Source organism: Tursiops truncatus, chromosome 2, assembly GCF_011762595.2.
Source record: "Tursiops truncatus isolate mTurTru1 chromosome 2, mTurTru1.mat.Y, whole genome shotgun sequence".
Taxonomy (NCBI): domain Eukaryota; kingdom Metazoa; phylum Chordata; class Mammalia; order Artiodactyla; family Delphinidae; genus Tursiops; species Tursiops truncatus.
Genome location: NC_047035.1, coordinates 174430435 through 174454854, shown reverse-complemented (window position 1 = coordinate 174454854; position 24420 = coordinate 174430435). Strand labels below are relative to the sequence as shown.

Sequence of the window (24420 nt, the reverse complement as noted above, 5' to 3'; positions counted from 1 at the left end):
GTCGCCACAGCGAGCCAGTGAGCTGCTTCTCGAGAGCAAAGAACGTGTCTCGTTCATTGTTATAGTTTCAGCGTCCAGTGCATCCTAGGCCCTCAGGAATTGTGTTTCCACGTTTGGGACTCCGTAAAATAACATTTGCTGTTGTCAGTGACTCGGAGGGCGATGGAAGTGTCCCTTCCTGGAAGACAGCTGTCTGGGTGATGGAAAGCGGGAGTGACTTTCGAAATCAAGAGTCACATCCCAAGTGACACGAAGGGAATCAGGAAGGGTCTAGTGGTCACAATGAATAACGAAGGTGAAAGCTTTTCATCGGGCAGGTAACCCTTCAGAGACAAAGGAGACATCGCTGCATGATGAACGCACTCTCACATTTGTGCACGAGTTACAATTTTCCCTGTACTTATGTGGCCCTCAGAACGGTCTGGTGAGCCAAGAAGAGAGTGGCCATTTTGCAGGTCAGAAAACTGAGGTTTGGTGTGGTTCATGACTTGCCCCCGGGATCATGGCTGGGGCTGGGTGTCAGCACCACCATTGGGATGAAAAGTATCCTGCCCGGGCCCTAGAACAATGCAGGTTTGACCTTCGCGGGGCCGCAGATACACAGATTCTTTTCAGTAAGCGCCTCCTTACAGGGTGTGAGCCTGCACGCCCAGGCTCGGTTGAATCCGCGGATGGGGAACCGAGGATACAGAGGGACCCTGTGTACAGAGGCCTGACTGTAAAGTCACCCCCAGATTTCTGATGACCCGGGCGTCAGCGACCCAAGGGTCCACTGTACACACACATCTCTCCAAGTTGTAAACCCTCATGTTATAATAGCTTGCGTTTATGTCCAGCTTTGCTGTGTGCTTGTCTGAATAGCAGCCCTTTGGGCTGGTGGGCAAGGGTGGCCTCGGGTGCCATCCGTTCAGAAGGCCGCTGTCTCAGGGCTGGGCAGAAAGTTTGAAAGGGCGCATCTCCTCCTCAGCACCTTGGCGTCCCCTCCTGGTGGCCAGGAGGATTGCTGCGTTAGGGACAGGCCAGCCCTTCTGCAGTAGGTAAGGATGCTATGGGAAGGACACTGAATCCAAGAGGGGTTGGGACCACCGCGTGGCTATTGAAACTCTGTCTGAGGGGAGGGGTGATGTTTGGCCTGGGGTGGAAAGGAGGGAGAAGACCAGGCTCTGAGTTGGGGTCGAGAAGTGGTGAGTGCCAGCCAGAGGGAGAGGGGTCCTCTGGGGATTGGGTGGGCGCTGGGCATCCCACCCGGGCGGCAGGGCCTGTGGGTCACCCCCTCCCATGGGGCCCCACGGCCTGCGTGCCGAAGCTGCTGTGTTTCTTTCTCCTGCTCCCCCAGGCTGCTGGCCTCTGAGGCCGAGCAGGTTACGAGTCCCCCCAGATCAATACACTTTTGACCTCAAACCTCTAAGGTCAAGTACGGCTTGTTTGCGTTTGGGTCTTTTTTGAAAGGTATTCACGTCCTGGCCTGAGCTGGCGTGCCACTTAAGGGTTTGCTAACTATACTTACACACAGACAGAGCCAGGATGGAGCGGTTCACCTAATCCCGGAAGGACAGTGACCCACGGGCCTTTTCCTTGAGGGTCATTGCTTCTTACCGCTCTCACAGTGCATTCTGTGGTGGACGCCGGCCTGCTCCTCTGCGTACTGGGTGGCCAGCCAAAGCGCACTTGGCTTTGCTTTTCAAGAGCCTGACGTAGTAACGGAGAGAGAAACTGAGTGTCCTCGGACCTAAACTCTAACTTTAGCCGTGGTGCCGACTGGCTGTGTGACCTTGAGCCAGTGAGTCTGGGGACCCTAGTCTAGGCTACCAGGATTCTGTTGCCGTGTCATTTCTTTACTCCTGGTATGACGGTACCCCAAGTCTATTTTAAATGCCAGTTCCCCATCTCATACACATGCATGTGCAGTTTATGGAGTGAACTCCTAATCATTCTTCAAAACCTAGCTCAAATGTCCCTTTCTCCCACTGTGCATTCATTCAACAGTGATTTATTGAGAGCATACTCTGTGCCAGATGCCAGGGGCCTAGCACTGAACAAGACAGACCTTGCCTCCACGTCCCCACGGCCCTGGGTTTGTGATGGGATCCCTTTCCTCTGCAGTCCCAGCCCAGGGCCCGGCTCAGTGGAATCGGAAGGAACGCTCGCCTCTCTGGTCCCTCCATCTCTCTGGCCATGTTGTACAAGCGTCCTAGAAGACGCACAGCAGCAGGTCAGGAGTGGCAGAGTTGCCGTGGAGACGGTTCCACTAGTAGTACAGCCACGGCAGGAGCTTGTGGCTGTTCCGTGACGTGTAGGTACCTGACGGAGAACCACAGACTTCCACAGTCTGGTCCCCCCACCCTCTCTGTGCTGACAGTGGAGACTTTGCTGCTGCCGGGCCGAGAGTGTGATGAGCTGAGGACGGGCACAGTCAGCGGGATCCTGTGATGGGCCCCCGTGAGAGGTCCCGTCAGCAGGAAGCACGTGCGCCCCCTGCGCCCCCCTGCGCCCCCCTTTCACCTGCAGGCGGGCGGCAGGCATTTCCTGGCCATTGTCTGCAGGGGCTGCCACGGTGCTCGAGCTATTTCCGTCCACCAGCCAAGCGGGGCTGGAGCTGGCCGGGCTCTTCCAGGCCCGCTGCTGTGTGCTGCTCTCCCAGGCCAGCATCACAGCCCAAGGAGAGGCAGCGGCAGGTCTCACCAAACCGCCTTCCACCCTATTAGCGATGGGAAGACGCAGGAAAGAAGATTCTCTGGTGTCAAAGTAAACATGGCAGTGCCACGTCTGTGCACGCGTGTGCCTTCTCGTGGGGCTCTGTCCATTTCCATTCTTCTTGGCCGGTACCGTTGTCTTAGGACAGTGTGTTTGGGGAAGTTGCCACTGTTAAACTAAGGTGCCCTGGCAGGATTCGGACGTGGGCGCCCTGGGCTCAGAGGTGCAAACCATCTCCCCAAGATAACGTTGCGGAGGGATTTGATTCTTACAGGTTTCGTGTGGGAAGGAACTTGGGATCGTGTAGCGCGTTGGGTGTGTAGGCTTGGTCAGCGTTTCTCATTAAGGACTGAAGATCTATTTTCAGCGGCTAGTTACCCACTCAGATTGCGTCTGCTGAAGTGCATCCTGGCCCCGGGTTGATTAAAGATCTCGCTCTGCCCTCTTGGAGCAAAAGGTGTGTCTCCAAGATGAAAGCAGGGAAGTACAGTAAGATTAAGCTGGGAATGGCTCTTTTTAGCAGCATGGAGTAGTAATTGCAGCTTCCGAGTCTCTCTCTTTGTTTTGTCTTCTCTCCGGTGTGTGTTGTCCTCCGGTGTCTGGGCTGTGGGCGCTGGGGACACTGTCAATCATTTCATGGCTTAAATCGCTAGTCCGACTCTCCTGCCAGGAGCGGCCATCCGAGGGCGCGGTCCCCATTGTCGGCGCCCCGCCCTGGCTCAGCGGAATCAAAGAACAGACGCCACCTCTCTGGTCCACGAGGGGCCAACTCACCCAAGCCCGGGCTTAAACGAACTGCAGGAGCCCCCCTTCCCTTCCTCTGCTGGCACCGCGCCCAGGGTCCGGACTGGTCGGGGTCGAGGGCGGGCGAGGTGCGGGGCCCCAGCGGGAGTCGGTGATGGCTCACAGATACTCTCCTTCCTTGTCCCGCAGTGTGGGTCCTGCCACCACGACGGCCCCGGCGGCGGGGCTTGGACGCGGCCCGAGCGCTATGTACAGCGTAGAAGACCTCCTGATCTCCCACGGCTACAAGCTGTCCAGAGACCTGCCGGCGCCGCGCAAGGATGATGGCGAGGGGCGCCAGCCCGTGAAGCCCCGGGCGCCGGCGGGCCCCGGCCTGCTGAACGGGTGTGACGATGGCCCTGCCGCCTCCCCACGCGGCCAGGCCTCGCTGGGGACCGGCCGCCTGAGCGAGCCCGACAGCCGCGGCCGCGGGCCTCGGGGCCTCGGGGAGCCCCCGAGCGCTGCTGCCCCTGCGCGGATTTCCGAGGCTGGGTAAGCTCCAGCTGAAGCCACCGTTCCCCGTGCCCCGGGGGTCTGGCAGTGGGTGTGTGAGGCCGTCCCTGGCCACCTCCGGTGGGGCTGGGGGGCCTGGGAGCGGGGGAGCAGAGCGGCACAAGGCGGCGTGCGCGGGGACGCAGGGCTGGTGCAGCGGGCGTTTAGCGCAGAGTGGCCGGTAACTGAGTTGCGCCCGCTGGCGCGGCGTCTTACTCCTCAGCCGCCTCTTTGTTCCCGTGTAAGCTCTTCGTATCTCCTCAGCCAGGAATCACTTAAAAGCACTGGAGAAGCCAGTGTATGTCAGGCACACATTCCCAGCACGTTCTGCTTTCTCATCAACATGTTTCACCACCTTGTACCTCGCAGAGTTGGGAGACAGATACGCCTCCTCCACCCGTGCCGAAGCAAACCTTTCTTCTCGCGTATCCGTGTAATTCCACTGGCCTCCACCCATCTTTTCACAAACGCACACACACGTGCACACGCGCACACGCACACGCGCACACACGGGCCCTAGTGCGGAGATCGCGTCTGAATACAGCTGCGTCTGTGGGTGTTTTCTTAATAACCAAAAAGAGGGTGGACCGGGGAGGGTTGGTGGAGGGGGGGGGGGAGGTAAATTAGAGGGAATTTCGGCGGCTTTGCCCCAGAGCCTGCGCGGGAGAGGACTCCGCAGCCCTCACCCGGCAGTTTCAACCTAGGGGAACCCTTTGCCATCACTTCCTAAAGCTGTGTTTGCCTTTAATGCTGCCCGGGGACCAGGCTCAGACCGGGGGAGGGGCCGTGCCTACAAAGAGCGCGAGGCTGGGTACAGCCGGGCAAAATGGGCCACCCAAACAGGTGGGAGCAGAGGCCTCTGTTTAAGGGAAGCAAACAGACATGCAAACGAAAAGGGCAGTGAGTCTAGTCCAAAGGGAATGAACTAGCTTCCACGGTTACAGGTCGCCTTTCACAGGGAGGATCTTCCTTGTTGGTCGACAGCCTTCAGGGGAGGGATTTTGCTCTTACAGGTCGGAGCGTTCAACACCTTGGTCACTGAGTACAAGCAAAGGGGCGGGCCCCTCCTCACACCCAGTGGAGTAGAAGCAAGTTTGTGTTGCCAAGTCAGAGCTGCCTCTCTGTGGAGGGCGAGGTTGTCACTGATGGGGCGGGTTCAGGAGGGCGCCCAGGATGGAGAAGGGCTTGAAGCTGCTTTTTTTTAACCTTGCCCTTCAAAACCTGCCCTTACGTCCACTACTGCCTTTGCAGCCCTGTTCCCTGAAAAGCATGCCCACCGTGGGTTTTGGAGGAGGGTGATTGTGGGTATGTTGTCCGAGAGCCAGGACAGCCTTAGCTGCTGCTGCACAAACGCGTTCTGGGTTTCACCCCGCCTCCTGTGCTTCCGGTTCTGTGCTGAGCACGCCTGCACCTTCCGCCCTGGATTTCAGGGCACCGAGGCTGTGCCCTGCTCCCCCTCCTGCATTTCCTGCAGAGCTTGCTACGTGCTGGGCACACAGTGTGTCCAGTGTAAGCCCAGGGATTCAGTTCATCCACCCAGCCTCGTAACAGTTGTTGAGAAGCAGAAGGTTTAGTTTCTAACGAGGTGAAGACGATGGCCTTGGAATCCCTGCACACGTGCCACGAGTGGGGTCCATCCCAGTCCAAAGGGCTGAATCAGAGATCAGAGTTGGGTCCCGCTCGGGAAGCAGCAGAATCCCCTGGAGGATTCCACGTGGGCAGTGAGGCTCCCAGCCCCGTTCACAGCTTGCTCAGGATTCCCTAGCCCTGTGTGATCACGGGGGCCTGGGAACCTCAAGGCCCTCCATCCCAGCCTCCCTCAGACCTATAGGCGCCTTTCTTTCTGTCACAAGTGAAGGGCTCAGCTGGGTTGAGAGCAGCGCTGGGACATCTTTGCCTGTCGACAGAGTTCTGAGCGATCTGGCCATTCCCCCCCGGTTCTGAGGCTGCCCGGTTAACTTGGGAGGTGTCGAGGTGCTTTTGGATTGAAGGTTGCCTTGTAGGGTAGAAAGAGAAAACGCATTCATGTTCGCAAAGATGCATGCCAGCGCCCCGTGCCTCAGAGACCCGCTGCCCAGCTTCCTGGCTTGAAGTGAAAAGACGTGTTCTTTCTTTAGTGGCCAGTAGAGAACTGGAAAGAGGAGGCAGGCGGAAAGGTAGGCTGGAGGGGATTACGTTTCCCTTTCGGGAGAAGCGTGCCTTGAGAGGAAATAAATAGATGCTAACAGTTAAAGCTTAATTCTGAGTCGGGACGCATCAGCGGCGCGCAGCTAGATCCCAGCCTTTAGTCACGGGGCGAGACAGCCGTGCTCCTGCACCTGGCCTGGTCCCCACTGTGACCCTGCCGGGCTGGCCTCCGGGTCTGGGGGGCCGCTGGGGCCCAGGATGCGCTGTCCAACTCCAAGCCATCAGGGTGACTGGGGAGCAGCACAGGGTCCCCTCATCCTGCAGTTCCTCGGTGGGGTGAGGTCTGCCCTAGAGAGTGCCCTCACCACAGGCAGGTCCGCAGCACCCCTGGACCTCCTGGGGACGGGGGGCTCAGAGCAGTTTGGAAGAGGCCACAGGGGCCGAAAGGAGACTGGTTTGTTTTATTCTGGTGGAATGGTGGAGAGGTAGGCATGTTAGCAATGTCGTTATTTTATAGCCAAGAGCTTGAAGCTCAGAGAACGTCAGTGACTCTGCAAGGGCCACGCACTCAGTGCTGGCGTGGAGGGAAGCCCGGCTCGCGCCACAGCAGCACCGGGCCTGGCCACACTGTGCCTGGCGGGGCCCGTCGCCTGTGCTGGGCCATCCTCACGTCCTCCCCTGCACTCCCTGCCCGTGGGCGGGGGTAGCAACTCCCACGCGCCGCCGAGCCCCTTCCTGTCTGGGGAGCTGTGTAGGGATGGCATCTGTGCTCCCTGGTCAGAGCCGGGTAATGACGCCGCCCTGCACACACAGGCCGGGGCCACGTAGGTGGGGAGCAGTGTCGCCCGTCATCTGGGCGTGGCTGGAACATCAGGGTTCCCGGGTGAGAATGAAGAACGATAGGATTGATAACTCACATCACCTTAGAGTTTCTCGTGTATGAGCTGGTTATATGCAGCAAAATGTTAAAAAAAAAAAAAGGCGGGGAGGAACACAGAACAGATTTGGAGCCTTGACTAGGTTCCCGAATGCAGGACCCACGCTTCCTAAGTGGGCGGAGAGGCTGTGCTCTGAGCTGTCGCTGTTGTTGGATCGAGCGATACCGAGCTCCTGGGGTGGCAGGAGGGGTGCAGGACCGGCTGAACCTGCTAAGAAGCCCTTCGGCCCAAGTGGGGAGACCGTTTATCCAGCGCGATAATTAGAGTCACTGCTGTCCAAAGCTGCGTCCCACGTGTTGCCGGGACTGACCTTCTCAGGGCTGGAGACTGGACGAGCGTGTAAAGCACAAACGCTGGCTGTGCGGCCCCGTCACCTGCACTGTCGACCCCAGCTCTGAGGTCGCGGCCTTGGTGGCTTCGTTTATGCCAACCTTGGGGGACGGGTGGGGAGGGGACAGTCACAGGCTCAGCAGAACTCCCGGGGGCCGCCTGGTCCCTGGCGGGAAAGCTTCCGTCCTTGTGGCTTCTCCGGGTGCAGGGAACCAGAGGCACCTGCGTGAAGGGGGAGGTGTGAGGATACCACGGGGGCTTGGCCCGCAGGACACGAAGACTGGCGGCCTCACCCGATGAGGGACGAGCAAGCTGGGCCCAGGACGGGCCATTAGCCCGGGTCTCTCCAGGCTGTGGCTCGTCCCTGCGGGACCCTCTCCGCCCGAGGTGTCGCCTGTCACTGCGTCTCCCTGCACTGCAGCTCCTCCACTGACGTCACCAGCACTTCCCCCTTCCCGCTAACCTGGGCTCCCCGGGACTCGAGTCCCACGTGGAGGCAGAGGTTTGGCTCCAGAGCCCCCGCCGACTTCCGCCCTCGGGTCTCAGTTTAAATTTCCAAGAGAAAGTATGTGTAGCTTGGGGCAGCCAGAGATGCTTTGGGCATGGTGAGCCTGCGGCCCTGTTCTGGTCGGCGGTCAGCACGCGAGGGGCTGGCCAGGGCAGGGCGGCTGGACAGTGGTGGGTGTCCGGGCCTCACCCGCTCTGGGCGGAAGGCTTCGGATGAGGCCGCTCTCCAGGCCAGGGTGGGCGCGGGGCTGACCGTGCACCCCACTCATATTTTCTTTTCTCTTCCCAGACCGTTGATTTAGGAACCCTAAAGCCCTGGCACGTCCCCCTTGAGTCATTCACTCCGCAGAGTGTTCACCTGGGTGCTAAACACTCCTAGATGGTCTCAGGGACCGGACTGGGGTGATGGAACTGGCTGTGTGAGTCACCCACGTGGTACAGAAGAAAACTCACAGGTCACGTCAAATGTCACTACAGTATTCCCATAGCAGGAGAACCGAGGATGTACATAGCAGGGAAACCCAGGATGTACATAGCAGGGAAACCCAGGATGTCTGTAAAACTGCAGACAGCGTTCTAGATGTCAGATGATTTAATGCTAGGCTTTTGTTGTGTCCTAATCTTGGCCGTATAACCAACAGCAGATACTAACTGTGTGCATCTTCTCTGTGGCCTCTCTGTCCTCCCCATGGCAACATGAAAAGGATGCTTCTGAAAGCTGGTATTTACATCTGTGCTCAAAGCTTATAACGAGTAGACTTTCAGTTCATCAGTTTGTACCAAGTTTAACTATTTCTGCACGTACTGCCTTGTTGCAGGGTGTGCTTGCCAACACACACACACACACACACACACACACACACAGATTAAGGGGAAACAGAGGAAACGCGCAAAGGGGGAAAGCTAGCTGTTATCTATATGTGGAGGAAACTGCATGCTTAAATGCAAGTAGCCATCACTGAATAATACTCGGCTACCATTAAACTTGTGAAACACTGTTATCAGGCATTCCCTGTTTCCTTACTGTGTTTCCTTTGAAATGCTATAATCAGAGGAAGCTGTAAAGTAACGTAACATAGCAGAGGTCTGAACCTGAAAGTTGTACCACAATAAGCTCTTTTCTGCTCAGCCCCAGAAATCCTGAGAATAGCTTGTAATTATGTCCTGTCGTCAGCGCAGTTGTAGCTAATTAGAGACTCAGCAGTCTGAGAGGATCTCTGATGTGGGGTGAGGGGCCTCGTCTGGGGAGCCTTCCATCCGATCAGTGGACGTCGTTCTAGGTGGTGCTACTGGGTATGGTAAACAGTTCCTTTGCAGGGGCTTTTTAAGCTTCTCTCCCATCATATCCTGCTTATAATGGTTCTCCAAAAAAGGAACGCCTCGAGTTTAACATCTGTTTCCATGTGTCTCTTTCTCTGTACAGAATTACACTTCCACAAACATCATTTGTCTTGTAGCTGCTGCTTCGTCTCCTAAGTGTTAGGCCTTGTTGGTTTGACCACTTCACAGAGCAAAGTATGGGCTGTGTGAGCTGGAGTGCTCATCAGCGCACGTGAAGCTCCAGACCTCCGATTTCCCGTTGTCTTGTTGTAAACCCTTCTTCCGAGGCACTTTGCTTTTGTTCATCAGCAGTGTCAGCTCCCAGAAGCCCGGACGCTGGTTCTCTCCCTGCACGCGCTCCCATGTTGCTCTCCCGTCACCATGTTTTCCCAAGAAGAATCAGGTTGGACCCTTTGAACATGAGACTTCAGGGAGAACAGTGGGGAGGAGGAGGAGGACATCAGCAGCACAGCCAAGAGCTCCATTTTTCTTGGCAGCAACATTATCACCAAGAGGAGACTTGCTGGTGACGAGTTCCTTCTTCAGCTAGAGGACTGGGTTAGTTAGTAGGTGAGGAAACACCCATATATATCCGTAAGGATATGTCCTTGTTACGAGAACACGGGGAAAATTCTGGAATAATCTGCCTTACCTAGTGGATTCATGAGAGAGAAGGTGGGCCCCAGCTTGCTCTTCCTGCTTTGTTTGAATAGACTAGATATTGGTTGGCTGGACATCGTTGTTACGGACCCTCCCTTAGAGCCTGGCCGGAGGGTCAGGGTCTTGTTATGTCAGTCAGTGCAGGCCCATTGATTACAGCTTAGGAGAGGACAGTACGGGTCTACAATAACCCCACTCGAGGGCGGACACTCACTTGTCTCTTCCCTGCGTGCCCCTCACCCGCTCCGTGTACCATGTGAGGCGAAGACTTTCCAAATGGATCCACCCTGCTGAGAATTGCTTTTAATGGGGGTCATGATGGTACTAATAGCTAAAAACAGGGGGTTCGTATGTTAGACACTCTGCCAAACAGTTGAAATGTATTATCTCATTAATCCTCGCAACAAGCTTGAAAAGGAAGGCGTTCGGACCACCCACTGGACAGGGGAGGAGTCAGGCCAGGGGAGGCGTGGCGTGTTGCCGAGGGTATGTGGCCACGAAGCCCTGCTGCAGGCGTCTGGACCCCCGCCGTCCAGCGCCCCAGGAGACGCCCACACACTCCGGGCAGCGTCCCCACCCCGCCCCCTGGTGGCGCCACCGAGGGGCGCCTCGGCAGCTCCATCGCCGGGAGCCGCCCTCCTTGGGGGTCCGCCGCAGGCTCCCGGCAACCTGACCACAGGCCCTGTCTTCTCATCCCACTTCTCCCCACTTCAGCCCTTTCTTCCTGAAGCTGGGAAATCTGTCAGAAGGGGCCGGGTCACCCAGAGGAAGTGCAGGGCGGCTAACCAGCCATTGGGGGGAGGGTCCCACATCTGGGAGGGAGGGGACGGCGTCTGCCCCACGTGTATCCCCGAGAACTGCAGCTCCAGGCGCTGGTTTGTAAAAAGCAAGCAACGACCCTAAACGCCCCTCCCCGCAGCAGGGCCTCTTGGGCGGGGCCTCTGACTTAGGTCACTTGGATAAAAGGTCTTCACCAGACCTCGCAGAATCAAAAAGCTCTTGAAGTCCTACCCCGAAGATGATGCAGAAAACTGCCGGCCGCCACGGAGCAAGTTGCGTCCACTGCTGGCAACGCGGTCTGATAGCCAGCCCTGCCCAGGGACGCTGCCCATCCTGAGCTCATCTCTGTGGGCCCTGGACCCGGGCTCAGGCGTTCAAACCCCCGGGTGGAGGACCAGACTCAGAGGGCCTTCCATCCCCTGCGTCAGCAGATGTGTTTCCCGGGTGGGTCTGCTTAGTTACCTGTCCCTGTGGATACCTAGAGTGCTTTGGACTGTCTTCCTGCCCCGCCCCTCCCGCATATGCTAAAGTTAGCATCATTCATCAGTCCCGTCATTTATCATGCTTCCTCTTCCAGACCCATTGTTAAGTGTGTGTATTTAAAAAAAAAAAAAAACCAAACAGTAACCTCCTGAAATAGTCTCCCTGGTCCTTTATTTCAGCTGATTCTGTAGTATTTATCATTTGCACTCACTCATCGCGACATTGTGGAAAGCAGGCGTAACAGTACATTCGCCGTCCGACCCGACAGATGTGTGTCTCTTAGTCACCTCTGTGCCAGTGCAACTTGCAGTTCTTGTTCACCTTGAGCCGTTGGCTGAGTAGTGATCTGTCCATTATGTTCCCAGAGCAGCTTTGTCTCTTCTGACTGATCTTAATTTGTGCTAACCGCTAACCCTAGTCGTGACCTCTTCCTGACCTTAAGGCTCCCCTTTCCAAAATTAGCTTGTCTGTTACCCTGAGTCAGAGGGTTAGTCACACAGTGTAGTACACTGAATATACCACGGCTCGCTGGAAAGTGAAATTGCAGGCTTCCAGGCCCAGAGAGGACTGGGGAGGAAATTCTGTAGCACTAGATAGCTGACCGCGTCCCAGAAACGTGCCAGACACCCAGCACTGGGCTGCTGGCGCTGAGTCCCTCTAAAGAGATGCCCCAGTGCCCCTGCCAACCTAGAAGGAAAGCACTGCTCCTTCACGGGGTGGGAGGTCCTTTAAGGGATGTGTACTACCCTTATGCTCAGACTGTGCTCCTGGGTAAGACTGACCCTCCCATCTGGAAGAGGGCGTGGCTTCTGAAGGAAGGGACACCAGGGTTTCAAGGTCTTGGGGCGGCACCAGCATCTGCTAGGGTGGTGGCCCTGCCAACGGGAAGAAGTCACTGGACTGGGGACCACTTCGGTGGGGCCTCCCGACCTCCACAGAGAAGACGAGCCTTTGGGGGCTGCCCTTGGGGGACCAGATTCAGGATCTTGTGGGGAAGGGAGGCGGGCACCTCCCCCCGCCCGCGGGGTATCAGGCACAGAGCTAGGCTGCATTGAGCCCAGGCGATCACAGGTTGGTGCAGCTCTGAGGACCGTGGAGGGGATAATCCTGCAGTGGGTGCAACCATGGTTAAAAACCATGGCCCCTGCTGCCCTTCTAAGCAGGCTTGCCTTTTAGAAAGGATGGTGGGATTTCCTGTTGCGGTTGAAAATGTCATGTGAACAGACAGAAAGGTCTCCTCACTTTTTTCATCATCAGCCTTTATACCTTCAGCAAACAGATCTGCCTCTTTTCCTATAGACATGTTGTTTTTCACATGTTTATGTTTCAAAGATTTTCCAAACACCCCGATCAGTGGTTCTGTCATCATCGTGTCTCTTTTCTGATACTCAGGGAGCTGCTCGCAGGTGTGGCTTCTGTCTCCTCTCTGACCTGTTCTCCCAGGGATTCTGTACAAAGACCCTGCTTGTCTCACTGACCTTGTCGACACCGTTTATTTGGGCTCTCACACGCCACTTGGCTTTCCTTATCTTTTTCCCACCCCGTATTAACGCGTTCAGCATGTTTTTTGTGAAACGTCCCATTGTTAACGTTTTGTAAATGTAAATTATTAGTCTCATTTTTTAAAAAGAAAAATTTGATCTCAGCTTATTTCCTCAAAGGTACCGGAAAACACGTTCTTGGCTTTGAAGGCATGTGAAGTGGCATACATTTTAGCTGTTAATGGACGTCATACACTGAAGCCAGTAGATATCCAACTTGATAACTTGTCTGAAGGAGAAATTCACCAGAACTGTCACCGCGTGGGCCACGTGTGCCTGTGAGAGCCAGGCTCAGACTAGGTACAAACTAGATGTTTGTGAAATAATTGCTTCATATAAAAGCATGTGTACTCTTTAAAATAGATTATTTAAAGTTCTCCGGGTGGATCTGTGTTTTCTTGAAACTGGGGTTTTGCTGTATTGTGCAAATAGAAGAAAGTTTTGCCTAGAATGCCCAGCCGTTTTGATCAGTTACAGATGGCAGCTTTGACAAGGTTAAGGTGATAATGGAACATTTTTGGGCGGGGAAGAAAACTGGCCCCCTTCCTGGCGTAGGCAACTACAGCCTGTTTATATCCTTGTCCTGTTTATGTCATTCTTGGTTTGCCTGTGATTATGCTCGTGGCCCGAACGTGGACAAATCGCACCTCAGGATTTCAGTCCCTCCAGACGTTTGCCGATAAGCACATTAAAAAAAAAAAAAAAATGAGAGATTACTTGCACTTGTCTAGTAAGGAAACACATCGGCTGTGATAGCCGGACACGGGAACAGTGCGGCAGGGCCAGCTCTGCTCCACGCTGCGGGTGGGACGAGCCTAAACGGGCCGGACCGATCTGAGGTCACATTGCACAACAGGGATAGCATGATGCCCTGATCTGCCGCTTCCTTTTCTACGGATTGATTCTAAATAACCTGGGACCTGCTTAGTGTTGGTGAATAGAGTTTCTCAAAAGTGTTTCAGAACGTAAGCTACGTGGATGTCTGATAGCAGCATGATGGTTGAATAAAGCACGTACGCATGATAGACTGCCATTCTCCCATTGAAACTGTGCTCGTGAGGGATTTGTCATGACGCTGGAAGAAGTGAAACATGGTGGCTAACTGGGCTTTATGGCCACATTTGTTGGGTTTGAATTCTTTTCCCACCACTTGCAAGCTGTGTGACTTGGGAGAGTTGTTCAACCTCTCTGTGCCTCAGTTTCCTCCTCTGTAAAATGGGACTGACAGCAGTTCCTACCCCGGAGGGGTGCTGGTGAAGCTTAAATGAGTTAGGAAAGCACTCAGTAAGGACCTAGCACACTGTCACCACTATGTAAGTGTTGGCTGTCGTTTGCGCTGCAGATGTTGGGGAATGTTGACATAAAACCAGAAAGCAGATCAACGCTAAGGCTGTTTGAATATCCACATCCTCACACACACACAGACCAGAAGATATACATCAAAATGACCGTCTCTGGGTATAAAGACTACGAGCGATTTTTGGGGTTTGTACTTTCCTATATTTTTCCACATTCTCAACAATGAGTGCGTATTACTTTTATAATTTAAAAAGCAATCAGGACTTGTAGAGTTGGAACCTTTCCTGCTTAGCCCGTGGTTAATCGAGGTAGCGGAACGCCCCAGGCTTCCTTCCGCCTCATGGGTTTTCTGTGTTACAGTCCTGGTCTCTGCCGGTTCGTGGGCAGTCGCTTAATATTTCTGCACAGTTCAGCAGTGTTCAGATCCTTCCTTCAGCTGCAGTAGAGCAGCTCTAAACTCGGGCTGCCAGAGTCATTTGAGGAGGTTTTGAAATATCTGGGCCCGGGCTCCTGGCGGCACTGATGAGATCCCCTGTCTGGGGGTGGGCCCTGGGCGGTGGTATGGTTTAAAGGGTCACAGGGAAACCCTGACGCCCAGCCGGGCGGTGGGCCACAGCCTGGAGCTGGCCGGCCGCAGGTGCCAGCATCCGTTACCTGGCAGAGGGCTCTTCTCCGGAGCAGAGCCCCTCAGTCTCAGAAGGTGGCCCGAGCGTGTTTCCCACGTCCCCTGAAGACAAGATGCCCAGAGAGCTTGGTAACAATAGACACCGGACCCTAACCCAGAGCTACTGAATCTGAACTTTCAGGGGCAGGGACATTGATAATGTGTATATTTAATGAGCCCAGTGGGTGGTTACCTTCGGGGAGGTGTGGGAACTCTGCTAGAGCCTCCGTCTCATCCAGACGCTGGGAAGAGCTGGGGGCCGCGGAGAGACGCGGTGCCTGGCTGCCCGCCTGCCTCGGAGACTCTCACGGGGTGGAGCTGGGGTGCTGCCTACGGGCGTGGGGAGGCGGCGTCCCCCGACTGCCGTGCGCTCGTGGTTGACGCCCGCCCTCAGTGATGGTGCTGGGCGGGGGTGCTGGGACCCACAGCACAGGCAGCACCCAGGGACCTGGCAGGAGTGCCTTTGATGGAGCCCCACCCAGGCCTGCTGAGTCAGCCTCTGGACTGGGACCCAGGGTCCTCACCTGAGCGGCCCCCTCGTGATTCCTGCCCACACTCGACGCGGGTTCCCAGACCCGCCCCCAGAGAGCAAGCAGCCGTCCCTCCTGAGCTGGGGATGGAATCCAGGGCCCAGGGCCACACTCTGGAAGCCCGGTCCCCTCGGGCATTTCAGAGCCCTGAGCTTGGCCGCTCACGTGCGTGCGAAGTCCCGAAGTTCTTGAGCGCAGCCTGTCGCTAGGCGCGCAATGGCCGAACAGCTGGCTGCCTTCCAGCCCTTATTCGTGGGCCGTGGCTTCTTCCAAGTCGACGAGTGCTGGGGTTGGGAGTGTGTTTTTGTTTTATAGTCCATTGCTTTTTTTTTTTTTTTAATTTTATTTATTTTTGGCTGCATTGGGCCTTCACTGCTGCATGCAGGCTTTCTCCAGTTGTGGTGAGCGGGGGCTACTCTTTGTTGCGGTGCATGGGCTTCTCACTGCGGTGGCTTCTCATGTTGCAGAGCACGGGCTCTAGGCGCGTGGGCTTCAGTAGTTGTGGCACACGGGCTCAGTAGTTGCGGCTCGCAGGCTCTAGAGTGCAGGCTCAGTAGTTGTGGTGCACCGGCTCAGTAGCTGTAGCATGCAGGCTCAGTAGTTGTGGCATGTGGGCTGTAGGGCACAGGCTCAGTAGTTGTGGTGCACGGGCTCAGTAGTTGTAGCACGTGGGCTCAGTAGTTGTGGTGCATGGGCTCTAGAGCACAGGCTCAGTAGTTGTGGTGCACCGGCTCAGTAGTTGTAGCACACGGGCTCAGTAGTTGTGGCATGTGGGCTCTAGGGCACAGGCTCAGTAGTTGTAGCACGTGGGCTCAGTAGTTGTGGTGCATGGACTCAGTAGTTGTGGCACGCGGGCTCAGTATTTGTGGCTCTTGGGCTCTAGAGCACAGGCTCAGTAGTTGTGGTGCACGGGCTCAGTAGTTGTGGCTCACGGGCTCTAGAGCACAGGCTCAGTAGTTGTGGTGCACTGGCTCAGTTGTTGTAGCACACGGGCTCAGTAGTTGTGGTGCATGGGCTCTAGAGCACAGGATCAGTAGTTGTGGTGCACGGGCTCCGTAGTTGTAGCACGCATGCTCAGTAGTTGTGGCGCATGAGCTCTAGAGCACAGGCTCAGTAGTTGTGGGGCACAGGCTCAGTAGTTGTAGCACGCGGGCTCAGTAGTTGTGGCGTGTGGGCTCTAGGGCACAGGCTCAGTAGTTGTGGTGCACGGGCTCAGCAGTTGTAGAACGTGGGCTCAGTAATTGTGGCGTGTGGGCTCTAGGGCACAGGCTCAGTAGTTGTGGTACATGGGCTCAGTAGTTGTGGCACGTGGGCTCAGCAGTTGTGGCTCTTGGGCTCTAGAACACACGCTCAGTAGTTGTGGCACGGGCTCAGCAGTTGTGGCTCATGGGCTCTAGAGCACAGCCTCAGTAGTTGTGGCGCACAAGCTTAGTTGCTCCGCGGCATGTGGGATCTTCCCGGACCAGGACTCACACACGCGTCCCCCGCACTGGCAGGCGGACTCCTCACCCCTGCGCCGCCGGGGAAGGCCCAGGGTGTGGTTTTCAGCAGTCACGGCCCAGGCAGGCTCCCCGTGCACATCCTCCCTGGCGTAACCGCGTGCCTCTCTGTCTCGCAGGCTCCGCCAGCAGCCCCCGGCCAGCCGCAGCCATACCTACCGGAGGAGGGAGCAAGAAGCCCGCGAGGAGCCGGCCCGGGCCCCCAGCCCGCCCGCGCAAGCCACCCAGGGGCCCCGGGAGGCTGGCGGAAGGAGCGAGGACGTGATGAGGAAGGCACTTTGCGAGGAAGGGCTGGGACTGGCGGGTCCCGCCAGATGGCAGAGCGTCCGCGTCGGAGGCCAGGCCCAGCCACGGAACCCAGGGGGGCAGATGCCGGCTGGCGTCGGGGAGAAGCTGTTCCAAGACCTGTACCCGTGTGTGCTCGGAGGCCACGGCTTGACCTCCGAGAAATCCCATTCGCTGCCGAGGGTTCTTTCCCCCGAGAGCCTGAGCTGCGTGGAGATTCCCATCCCTCTGAGCGACGGGCACTTTCCAGGTGTCCCTCAAGTGGCATTTCAGCCTTCATTCGGTGCTCGCGATTCGGAAGCCACCAGGAACCCCGAGAAGGGCGGCTCCTCGGCCCCCTTACCCCGGCCTCGGTTTGGGAGACCCCTCAAGCCTCCATCTTACGGCTCCCACCAACACTGCAGGGCCGGCGGGGAAAACGGCAGCTACGCGGACAGCCGGCAGCCGGACTCGGCTGCCGCCCCCTCGGCCAAGGCGAAGGACGCCGCCAGGCAGGAGCCGTGCGCGCCTGACCCCGGCCTGGAGCCCCCGGTGTACGTGCCTCCGCCCTCCTACCGGTCGCCGCTGCAGGCCGCCGCACCCGCCTGCCCGGGGGAGGCCCGAGGGCGGAGGCCCGAGGGCGGAGGCCGCCACACGCAGCGGCAGCCGGTGGAGAAGGCTGCTGCCGGCGGCCAGCCCCCTTCGGGCCCCCGGGGAGCCGAGGAGGAGCTGGGGCCCAGCCCGTGCTCTCCTGTCGGGGTCCTCCCGCAGCCCCGCCCCGCCACGGCTTGTGACGGCTCCGTCCTGTACATCCCCTTCGACGACCCACGGATACGACACATTAGACTCGCCCGACCCCACGGGTTCTGGGAAGACGTGAAGCTGGACGGCCTTGTCCCTGCCACGGAGCCGGCGCCTGGAAGCCTGCAGCGGGGGGCTGTCGTTCGGGGCCCCTCGGGGAGCGAGAGCTGGCTGTGGGACCGGCTCCCCGGGGGTGGAGAAGATGGTGGCTTTGCTGAGCACAGAGACGCCTGCGTCTTCACTCGGAGTCAGCGGCCGGACGTGCAAGCAGAAAGCCTCGTCTCCTCCCCGAGCCCCCAGGGCGAGAGTACCTGTGAGATACAAACCCAGCTCAGAAAGTTCGAAGCTGGGCTGCAGACCAAGAAAAGTTCAAAGAAAAAAATGAGCGAGACGATATTTTGTTTGGTTTCCATCCCAGTTAAGTCAGAATCACATCTGCCAGCTACAGATACGAACAACAATGACTTAAAACAGAACGTGGATGAAAGGCCTGGGCCCGAGAAGAGCGCGGCTCTGCGAGAGCAGAGTCTGCTGAGTTTGTCCTCCACCGACCTGGAGCTGCAGGCGCTCATGGGCGGCATGACCGGGAGGACGGAGCTCCAGAAATCAGACCCGGGGAGCCCCGGAGGAGACCAGCCAACAGACGACCCCAGGTTCCCACACCCTGTGAAACACCGGGCGCTCGCGTGTCCTGGCTCGTGGCCCGGGCAGCAGTACAGAGACCAGCAAACGCAGACCAGCTTCACCCAGGAATCCCAAAGCCCGCGGCCCCTCCCTGGGGAGATGTGGGGAGGGTCCCCCGACACCGCGCTGCCTCCAAGATGTTTGGACGCCTTCGAGGTTCAGATGCACGTGGCGTTGGCGTCCAGTGACCAGAACCAGAGGCCCGGGGCTCCTTCCCCGAAAGGCCAAGGGGGGCCCCTGAGCCCGTGCGGCGGCGGCACCATCTCAGGGTCTTCCTCGCCCAGGAGCCAGGCCCCCGCACCAAGGGCCGGCCCGGGTGAGCCACGCGTGGACGGCCGTGTCCGCGGAGGCAGCCCGGTGCCCAGGGCCGAGGTTGTCAAGGGGGCGACCACAGGCCCCTGCAACAGCAGACAGCCGTTTGGGCAGTTCCTCCTGAAGCCCGTCAGCCGCCGCCCCTGGGACCTGATCAGCCAGTTGGAAAGTTTCAACAAGGAGCTTCAGGAGGAGGAAGGGGGCCGGGACGGCGGCAGCGGCCGCGAGGACAGTGAGACAGAGCCGCCCTGGGGAGGCCGCAGCCAGCCCGTGTCCACGCGCCCAGGCCTCCCGGAGGGCCGGGCACCCGAGGACCCGGGGCCCAGGCCGGGGAGCGTCAAGGGCAAGCCCGAGAGCTGGGCCGAGGAGGCGAGGCCTTGGGCCCCCGGGCCCCGGCAGGCAGACGGCAGCGGGCGCGCCGCAGGGCCGTCGCCCCCCGGGAGCCGGATGGCGGAGGGGCGGGACCGGGAGGTCGAGGCCGGGGCGCCCGAGCCGGCCGTCAGCCCGAGGCCTGTGAGACGAGCCGCGTCTTCCGGGCCGAGCGATGCCGCAGCAGGGCCCCCGCCCGATGCAGCGGAACCGAGGGCGCCCCCGCCGAGTCGGGAGCTCAGTGCTGCGGAGCTGAGCGCAGCCAGCGCGCCCAAGGCGGGCGGTGGGGGGCGGGGGACCACGGGGGCCCCCTTGTCCGTGGCTGGCAAACCCCGAGGCCTGTCGGCGCCAGACTTGAGGTCTGTGGGGCTAACGCCGGGGCAGGAGCAGAGCGCCGGCCAGTTAGCGGGGTCTCCGGGGGAAGTCAGTGCAGTAGAAATCCCCCCAAACGAGTCCCTGCAAGCCAGGGCCGCCAGGATCCTGGGCATTGAGGTGGCCGTGGAGTCCCTGCTGCCAGGCGCCCGGAGGACGGGGCGGAGTCAAGACCCCGAGCCTGAGGGAGGCGCCCGCGGGCTTGAGGCCCGCAGGCGGGACGCAGCGGCCGGCCCAGCCCGGCGGTGTGACCCCGCCGCGTCCGCCGACGCCTTCTACAGCAGGAGGAGGTGTGGCTGGACCGAAAGCCCTCTGTTTGTGGGAGAAGTGGGCAGCGCCCGGCAGGCTCCCCAGGCCTCCGAGCCCGCCGGCGTGGACGGGGCCGTCCCCAGCAAGGCCCCCGAGCCTCCCCCCAGCCCCCAGGAGTGCCGGCCCTTCCATCCCAAGGACGTGGGGACAAAGCCACCCTTCAGGTCCACCTTGTTCCATTTTATAGAAAGGACCCCAAATTTGACAGCCTCCGAAAAGAGGCTCCGAAGCACGTCCAAAGTGATTGAAAGTTTACAGGAGAAACTGGCGTCCCCCCCGCGGAGGGCAGACCCCGACCGCCTGATGAGGATGAAGGAGGTGAGCTCTGTGTCTCGGTTGAGGCTCCTGACCTCGCGGGGCGCGGACTCTGCGGAGGAGGCCGAGGACCTGAAGGCCGAGAGGGGCCCCGGGGCTCTGAGCGCCAGGCACAAGCTCTCTGACCCCAAGGGTGCCCCCGCGCTGGAAGAAGACGGGCATCCGACAGCACAAAGGGAGGAGAACGGCGCTCAGGACTTCTGGTGCCCAGGTGAGGATCGGGGCAGGCGGGCGGGCGCGTTGTGTTCAGTCGACGTTCCGAGAGCATCGGAACACAAGGTTGGTGGATGCTGAAACCTGCAGGTGCAGAAAAGGTGCAACTGACCCTGTGAATTATGGGCCAAAAGAGTCTTCATTTTACCAAGAATCATCCAGAAGCTTTCCTTAAAAAGCAAGATCTTATAGTGTATTTTAAATGATCCAGTCTTGATAGAAATTATCTATGTAAGCAACTAGGTAGAATTCCAGACATAAACAACCTTGGGGGCCCCCAACTGTGAAGAGCTACATCAGTAAAGTGTTCCAGCTTTAGTGCAGGAACCTTGATCAGTCTCGTAGGAGACCATGGACTCTGTATTCTCTTCCCAGATAATAGCCATTCACCCAGATAACGCTCGTTGCTCTATTAACCTAATGGGAAAAGACGTACCAGTCGATTCGATAAACTCCCCGCCCCGTGATTCTTGCAGAATCCTTTGTCCCCATTTTTATCTGTCTTCACCACCACACCATTCCTAAGACTTGAGAGGTCTAGACAGAATTAGCAGTTTGCTTTTCTCAGTACCCACCTACCCCTGGAAGTTCACCCGCCAGCCCTCTTTCTTCCAGCCCCTGCGCTCTGATGGCTAAGACCCAGGGGAGCTGACTCTGGCCGCAGCATCCTGCAGGCCCATGAGCCCTGCATCCTCTCACCTTCACGTGTCTCCTGAGCCTTCTTCAGCATGTAGAACTACAAGGCAGGTTCCCATGACAGTGACAGCGGTGCCCCCAAACACCCGTTCCCTCTCGGCTCTGACATGAACAGGCGACAGAGCCCTTGGCATCTCTGTTTCAGGCGCCGCGGATTATCGATTATATACCCTAGCCGTGATTAGAGGAAATTCAAAGTCCACATCATAAACTACCGACTAGAAGGGACCCTTCTGCTGGAAGGGTGAAGTGCGCCCCTTTCTCAGTGTTCCGGCGCTGTCCCCAGACCCCGACCCCAGCCCAGCCTCGTCAGCCAGGCCCTCCCATCTGACTAGCTGCGCCGACCTGGTGACCCCTAACCCTCGCTGCTCTGCTTCCTGTTTTGAAATCCAAGGGTTTAAAAGGAGATGGAGAAGATCACTGGTTTCAGCTGGAAGAGTCCCGAAATTTTGGTTAAACAAAAAAATCTCCTTGGCACTTTTTCAGTTTTCCCACAAATGCAGAGTGGTTCTTACGAGCCAACATTGCTCCCACCCTCACTCAGCATCCATGATCGAAAGAACTCGTTTGTCAGGGCCCTCTTGGGTCATCTGAGCTGACAAAGTTGGTCTTTGCTGCGGAAGAGAATACCTGGAATGCGGAGCCTTTGCCATCACGGTGGAAAGTACTCCGTGGCCCATTTTGTGAGCCATTGGGATTTGTCAGGCTGTGGCATGAGACCCTCTGCCCCCACCAAAAACAGGCCCCTTGGCTTTTAAGTGCTGGTTACAAGGACATCATCACAGGCTTTTAAAGGGCGTTTCTTTATCTATCAAATCACGATGATTTTGTCAGTGCTCCTGAGAATTATAAGGATTTTGAAGTAAGACACATCCTGTTATAAGGAAAACACCGGTTTGTAGAGATCGCTATGCCTCTGTCCGTGGCCACGTATTTCGGGGAATATGTTGTAACAAAAAATTTCTAGTTCAATTCAGTACCCCCTCAGTTTGTAGCCTGACCTTTTGACACGTGAATGGGGCCAGCTGGGTGTCTGAAATCACCTAGGTAATGTTGATTTTCATTGTAGCCAGCCATTCAAACTCCACCCCACCCCCATGACTTTATTATTATATTTTCTAACCATAGTTTCCGACAGTTCGAGATTTTGATTACTTTCTTGTCTCTCCATCTGGTGCATTTGTTATTGATACACAGTAAGATGACCAGAAATCGGAAGGCAGAGCACTCCTCGTGGTCATAGCTACCTCGAGCTTCCTGAAGTGACCGCATGGCACGACCCACAGGCACGATTTCACACACGTGCAGTGGCTCAGGTGACCCCGTCAGCCTTCCAGGTGATGGTCACCTGGCCTCGGGATCCAAAGCCAGTCCTTCTGAGAGGTCTTTGATTGACATAGTAAAGCTTGTTGCTCACAAGCTTTTGGACTCTTTCCTTTTGATGAATTTTATCATTTTAGACACGAGAGTCATCATCTCCATCCCCGCCCAACCCCTGCCTCTGTCACCCCAGCGTGCCGGACCCCCTTCACTGCCCCTGAACTCACAGGCCACTTAAGTTCAGATTTTGTTCTGGAATTTTCCAACAAGATTATACCGTGTACATCTGTAACCACACACACACACACACACACACACACACACACACACACACACGCACCCTTCTAGAACCTTATTATCTGTGTTGTGCACCCATTGTATCAAAGACTTTCCTTCAGCTTAAAGATGGTCATTTCAGTGAACATTTTTTAGTGGTTTTTTGCGCTCTAGCTAAGAAGTCAGCAGCTCAAAACTAATTCAGGTCCTAGACTCCATCTCTGCCGAACGGATTCTGTTCCAGGTGAGACGTGTAATCCTGGCACATCAGCGTCCGAACCTGCTGGTCCCATCAGCCTCTGCTGGCTGCTCTCCTAATAGACGTTCAGGAGAAGAGTGGGGGGAGCCTGTCTGCTTGGGCCCGCGGCGGGGAACCTGGGGCAGTTTAATGATGCCAGATAATGCCGTTAGAAGGCTGGGCGTCAGCACGTCCTCAAGGGCAGTAGCTTTTGAGGGTGTTCATGCTCGAAATACCCACGAGGGTGGGCCTTAGTGATTTGTCTTCACCTGAAATGGTGCCCATGGGAACCAGGATTCCAGATACCGAGGGTGATGACTTGTCTGTTCTCTGGACCTCTGCCGGCCGGTGTGGTAGCCCCTGGTCACACACGGCTCCTGGGCACTTGCAGTGTGGCCTGTCCACATTGAGGTGCGCTGCAAGTGTAAAACACACGCCAGAGTTCACAGACATTCACCCCCAAAATCTAGAACTTCTCAATAATTTAATCTTGATCACCTATTGAAATGATAACCTTTCGGATTTATCTGGTGAAATAAAATACATCATGGCAATTAATTTCACCTATTTCCTTTTGTTTGCTTTAACACGGCTACTGGAAACTTTAAAATAACACGCTGTGGCTCACGTTATATTTTTACTGGACCTCGACCCCCCCATGATCTGAAGAGGGAGCCCCTTATTCTATAGAATTCTCTCCGTGGCCCCCTGTCTCTGGGCCCTCAGCTTCCGCAGTGGAGGTCAGAGAGCAGGCTCGTTCCGTGGAGGCATCTCCGTGCACCTGCCCTCGGGTGGGCTGCTCCGGGCCCGGGGTCTCTGTCACTGGAGGCTTAATAGACACACAGCCTCTCCAGGCCTCTCTGCTGTCGGCAGTGAGCCCGCCCGCCTCATTCTCAGCGGCGAAAAGGGCGTCTTTGCTCACAGGGCGTCCCTCCGAATCCACCTAAGATGAGGCCGATTGAGCACAGAGATGTAGGCTCAGCTGCTACCCATGCTGCCACGGTGGGTGTGAAGTGTGGACCCTCGGAAGGCGGCTGGCTCGCGGGAACTCGGCTTCCAGCCAGAGGGGCACTCGGTGCGGCAGATGTTTACAGAGGAGCAGACTCCTTGCCACGAGAAGAGCCTGTCCCGTCTGGCTTGTGGCGTGCGGCTCGAGCGCGACAGACGCTGCCTTAGTCGTCACGGTTGCGGTGTCTTGTCGTAAACACCTCATGGGGCATCGAGAAGGTGTCCGGAGGAGGCGGCCAAACATTTTGCTGCCAGAGGGGCGGGCCTCCACGCGGCCTCCAGGATGCACGTGGTCCAGAGGCTTTGGGAAGAGCTGGCTCTGCAACAGCTGTAGTAACTGCTGACTTGTACCCCACTTCCAGGTTTCCTACGTGTTTTCTCTTGAGAACTTAAGAACCGTTTGAGCTGCCGTGGCAGGAAATTCTGACCATGGGAGCCACACGCGTAAGCCTCAGGTTTGCCTGGGCCCCAGAGATCTGTGGCCCCCGAGGGCCTAGCCACAGCCCTAATGACGGTCTAGGACTGTTGTTCTTTCGTGTGGTGTCCCGTTTCGGAAACCCAGGCCACCTGGGCCCAGTGTGTGTGCCTGTAGAACG

The 24420-nt window shown here is 57.2% G+C and overlaps 1 protein-coding gene across 4 annotated transcripts in view; it reads left to right on the top strand.

Annotated features, from left to right (window-relative positions):
* Nucleotides 1–24420, top strand: part of JCAD (junctional cadherin 5 associated) — a 38180-nt gene that overhangs the window by 10399 nt on the left and 3361 nt on the right. For 3 of the 4 annotated variants that reach the window (XM_019933581.3, XM_033852522.2, XM_073801767.1), the window contains exons 2-3: nt 3628–3969; nt 16767–20284. In XM_019933581.3, coding sequence (XP_019789140.1) covers nt 3686–3969; nt 16767–20284 — 3802 coding nt within the window. In that variant the 5' untranslated portion in view covers nt 3628–3685. Of the gene's footprint in view, nt 1–3627; nt 3970–12822; nt 12956–16766; nt 20285–24420 lie in introns of those variants that run through there. The other variant, XM_073801768.1, reaches the window with a different exon arrangement.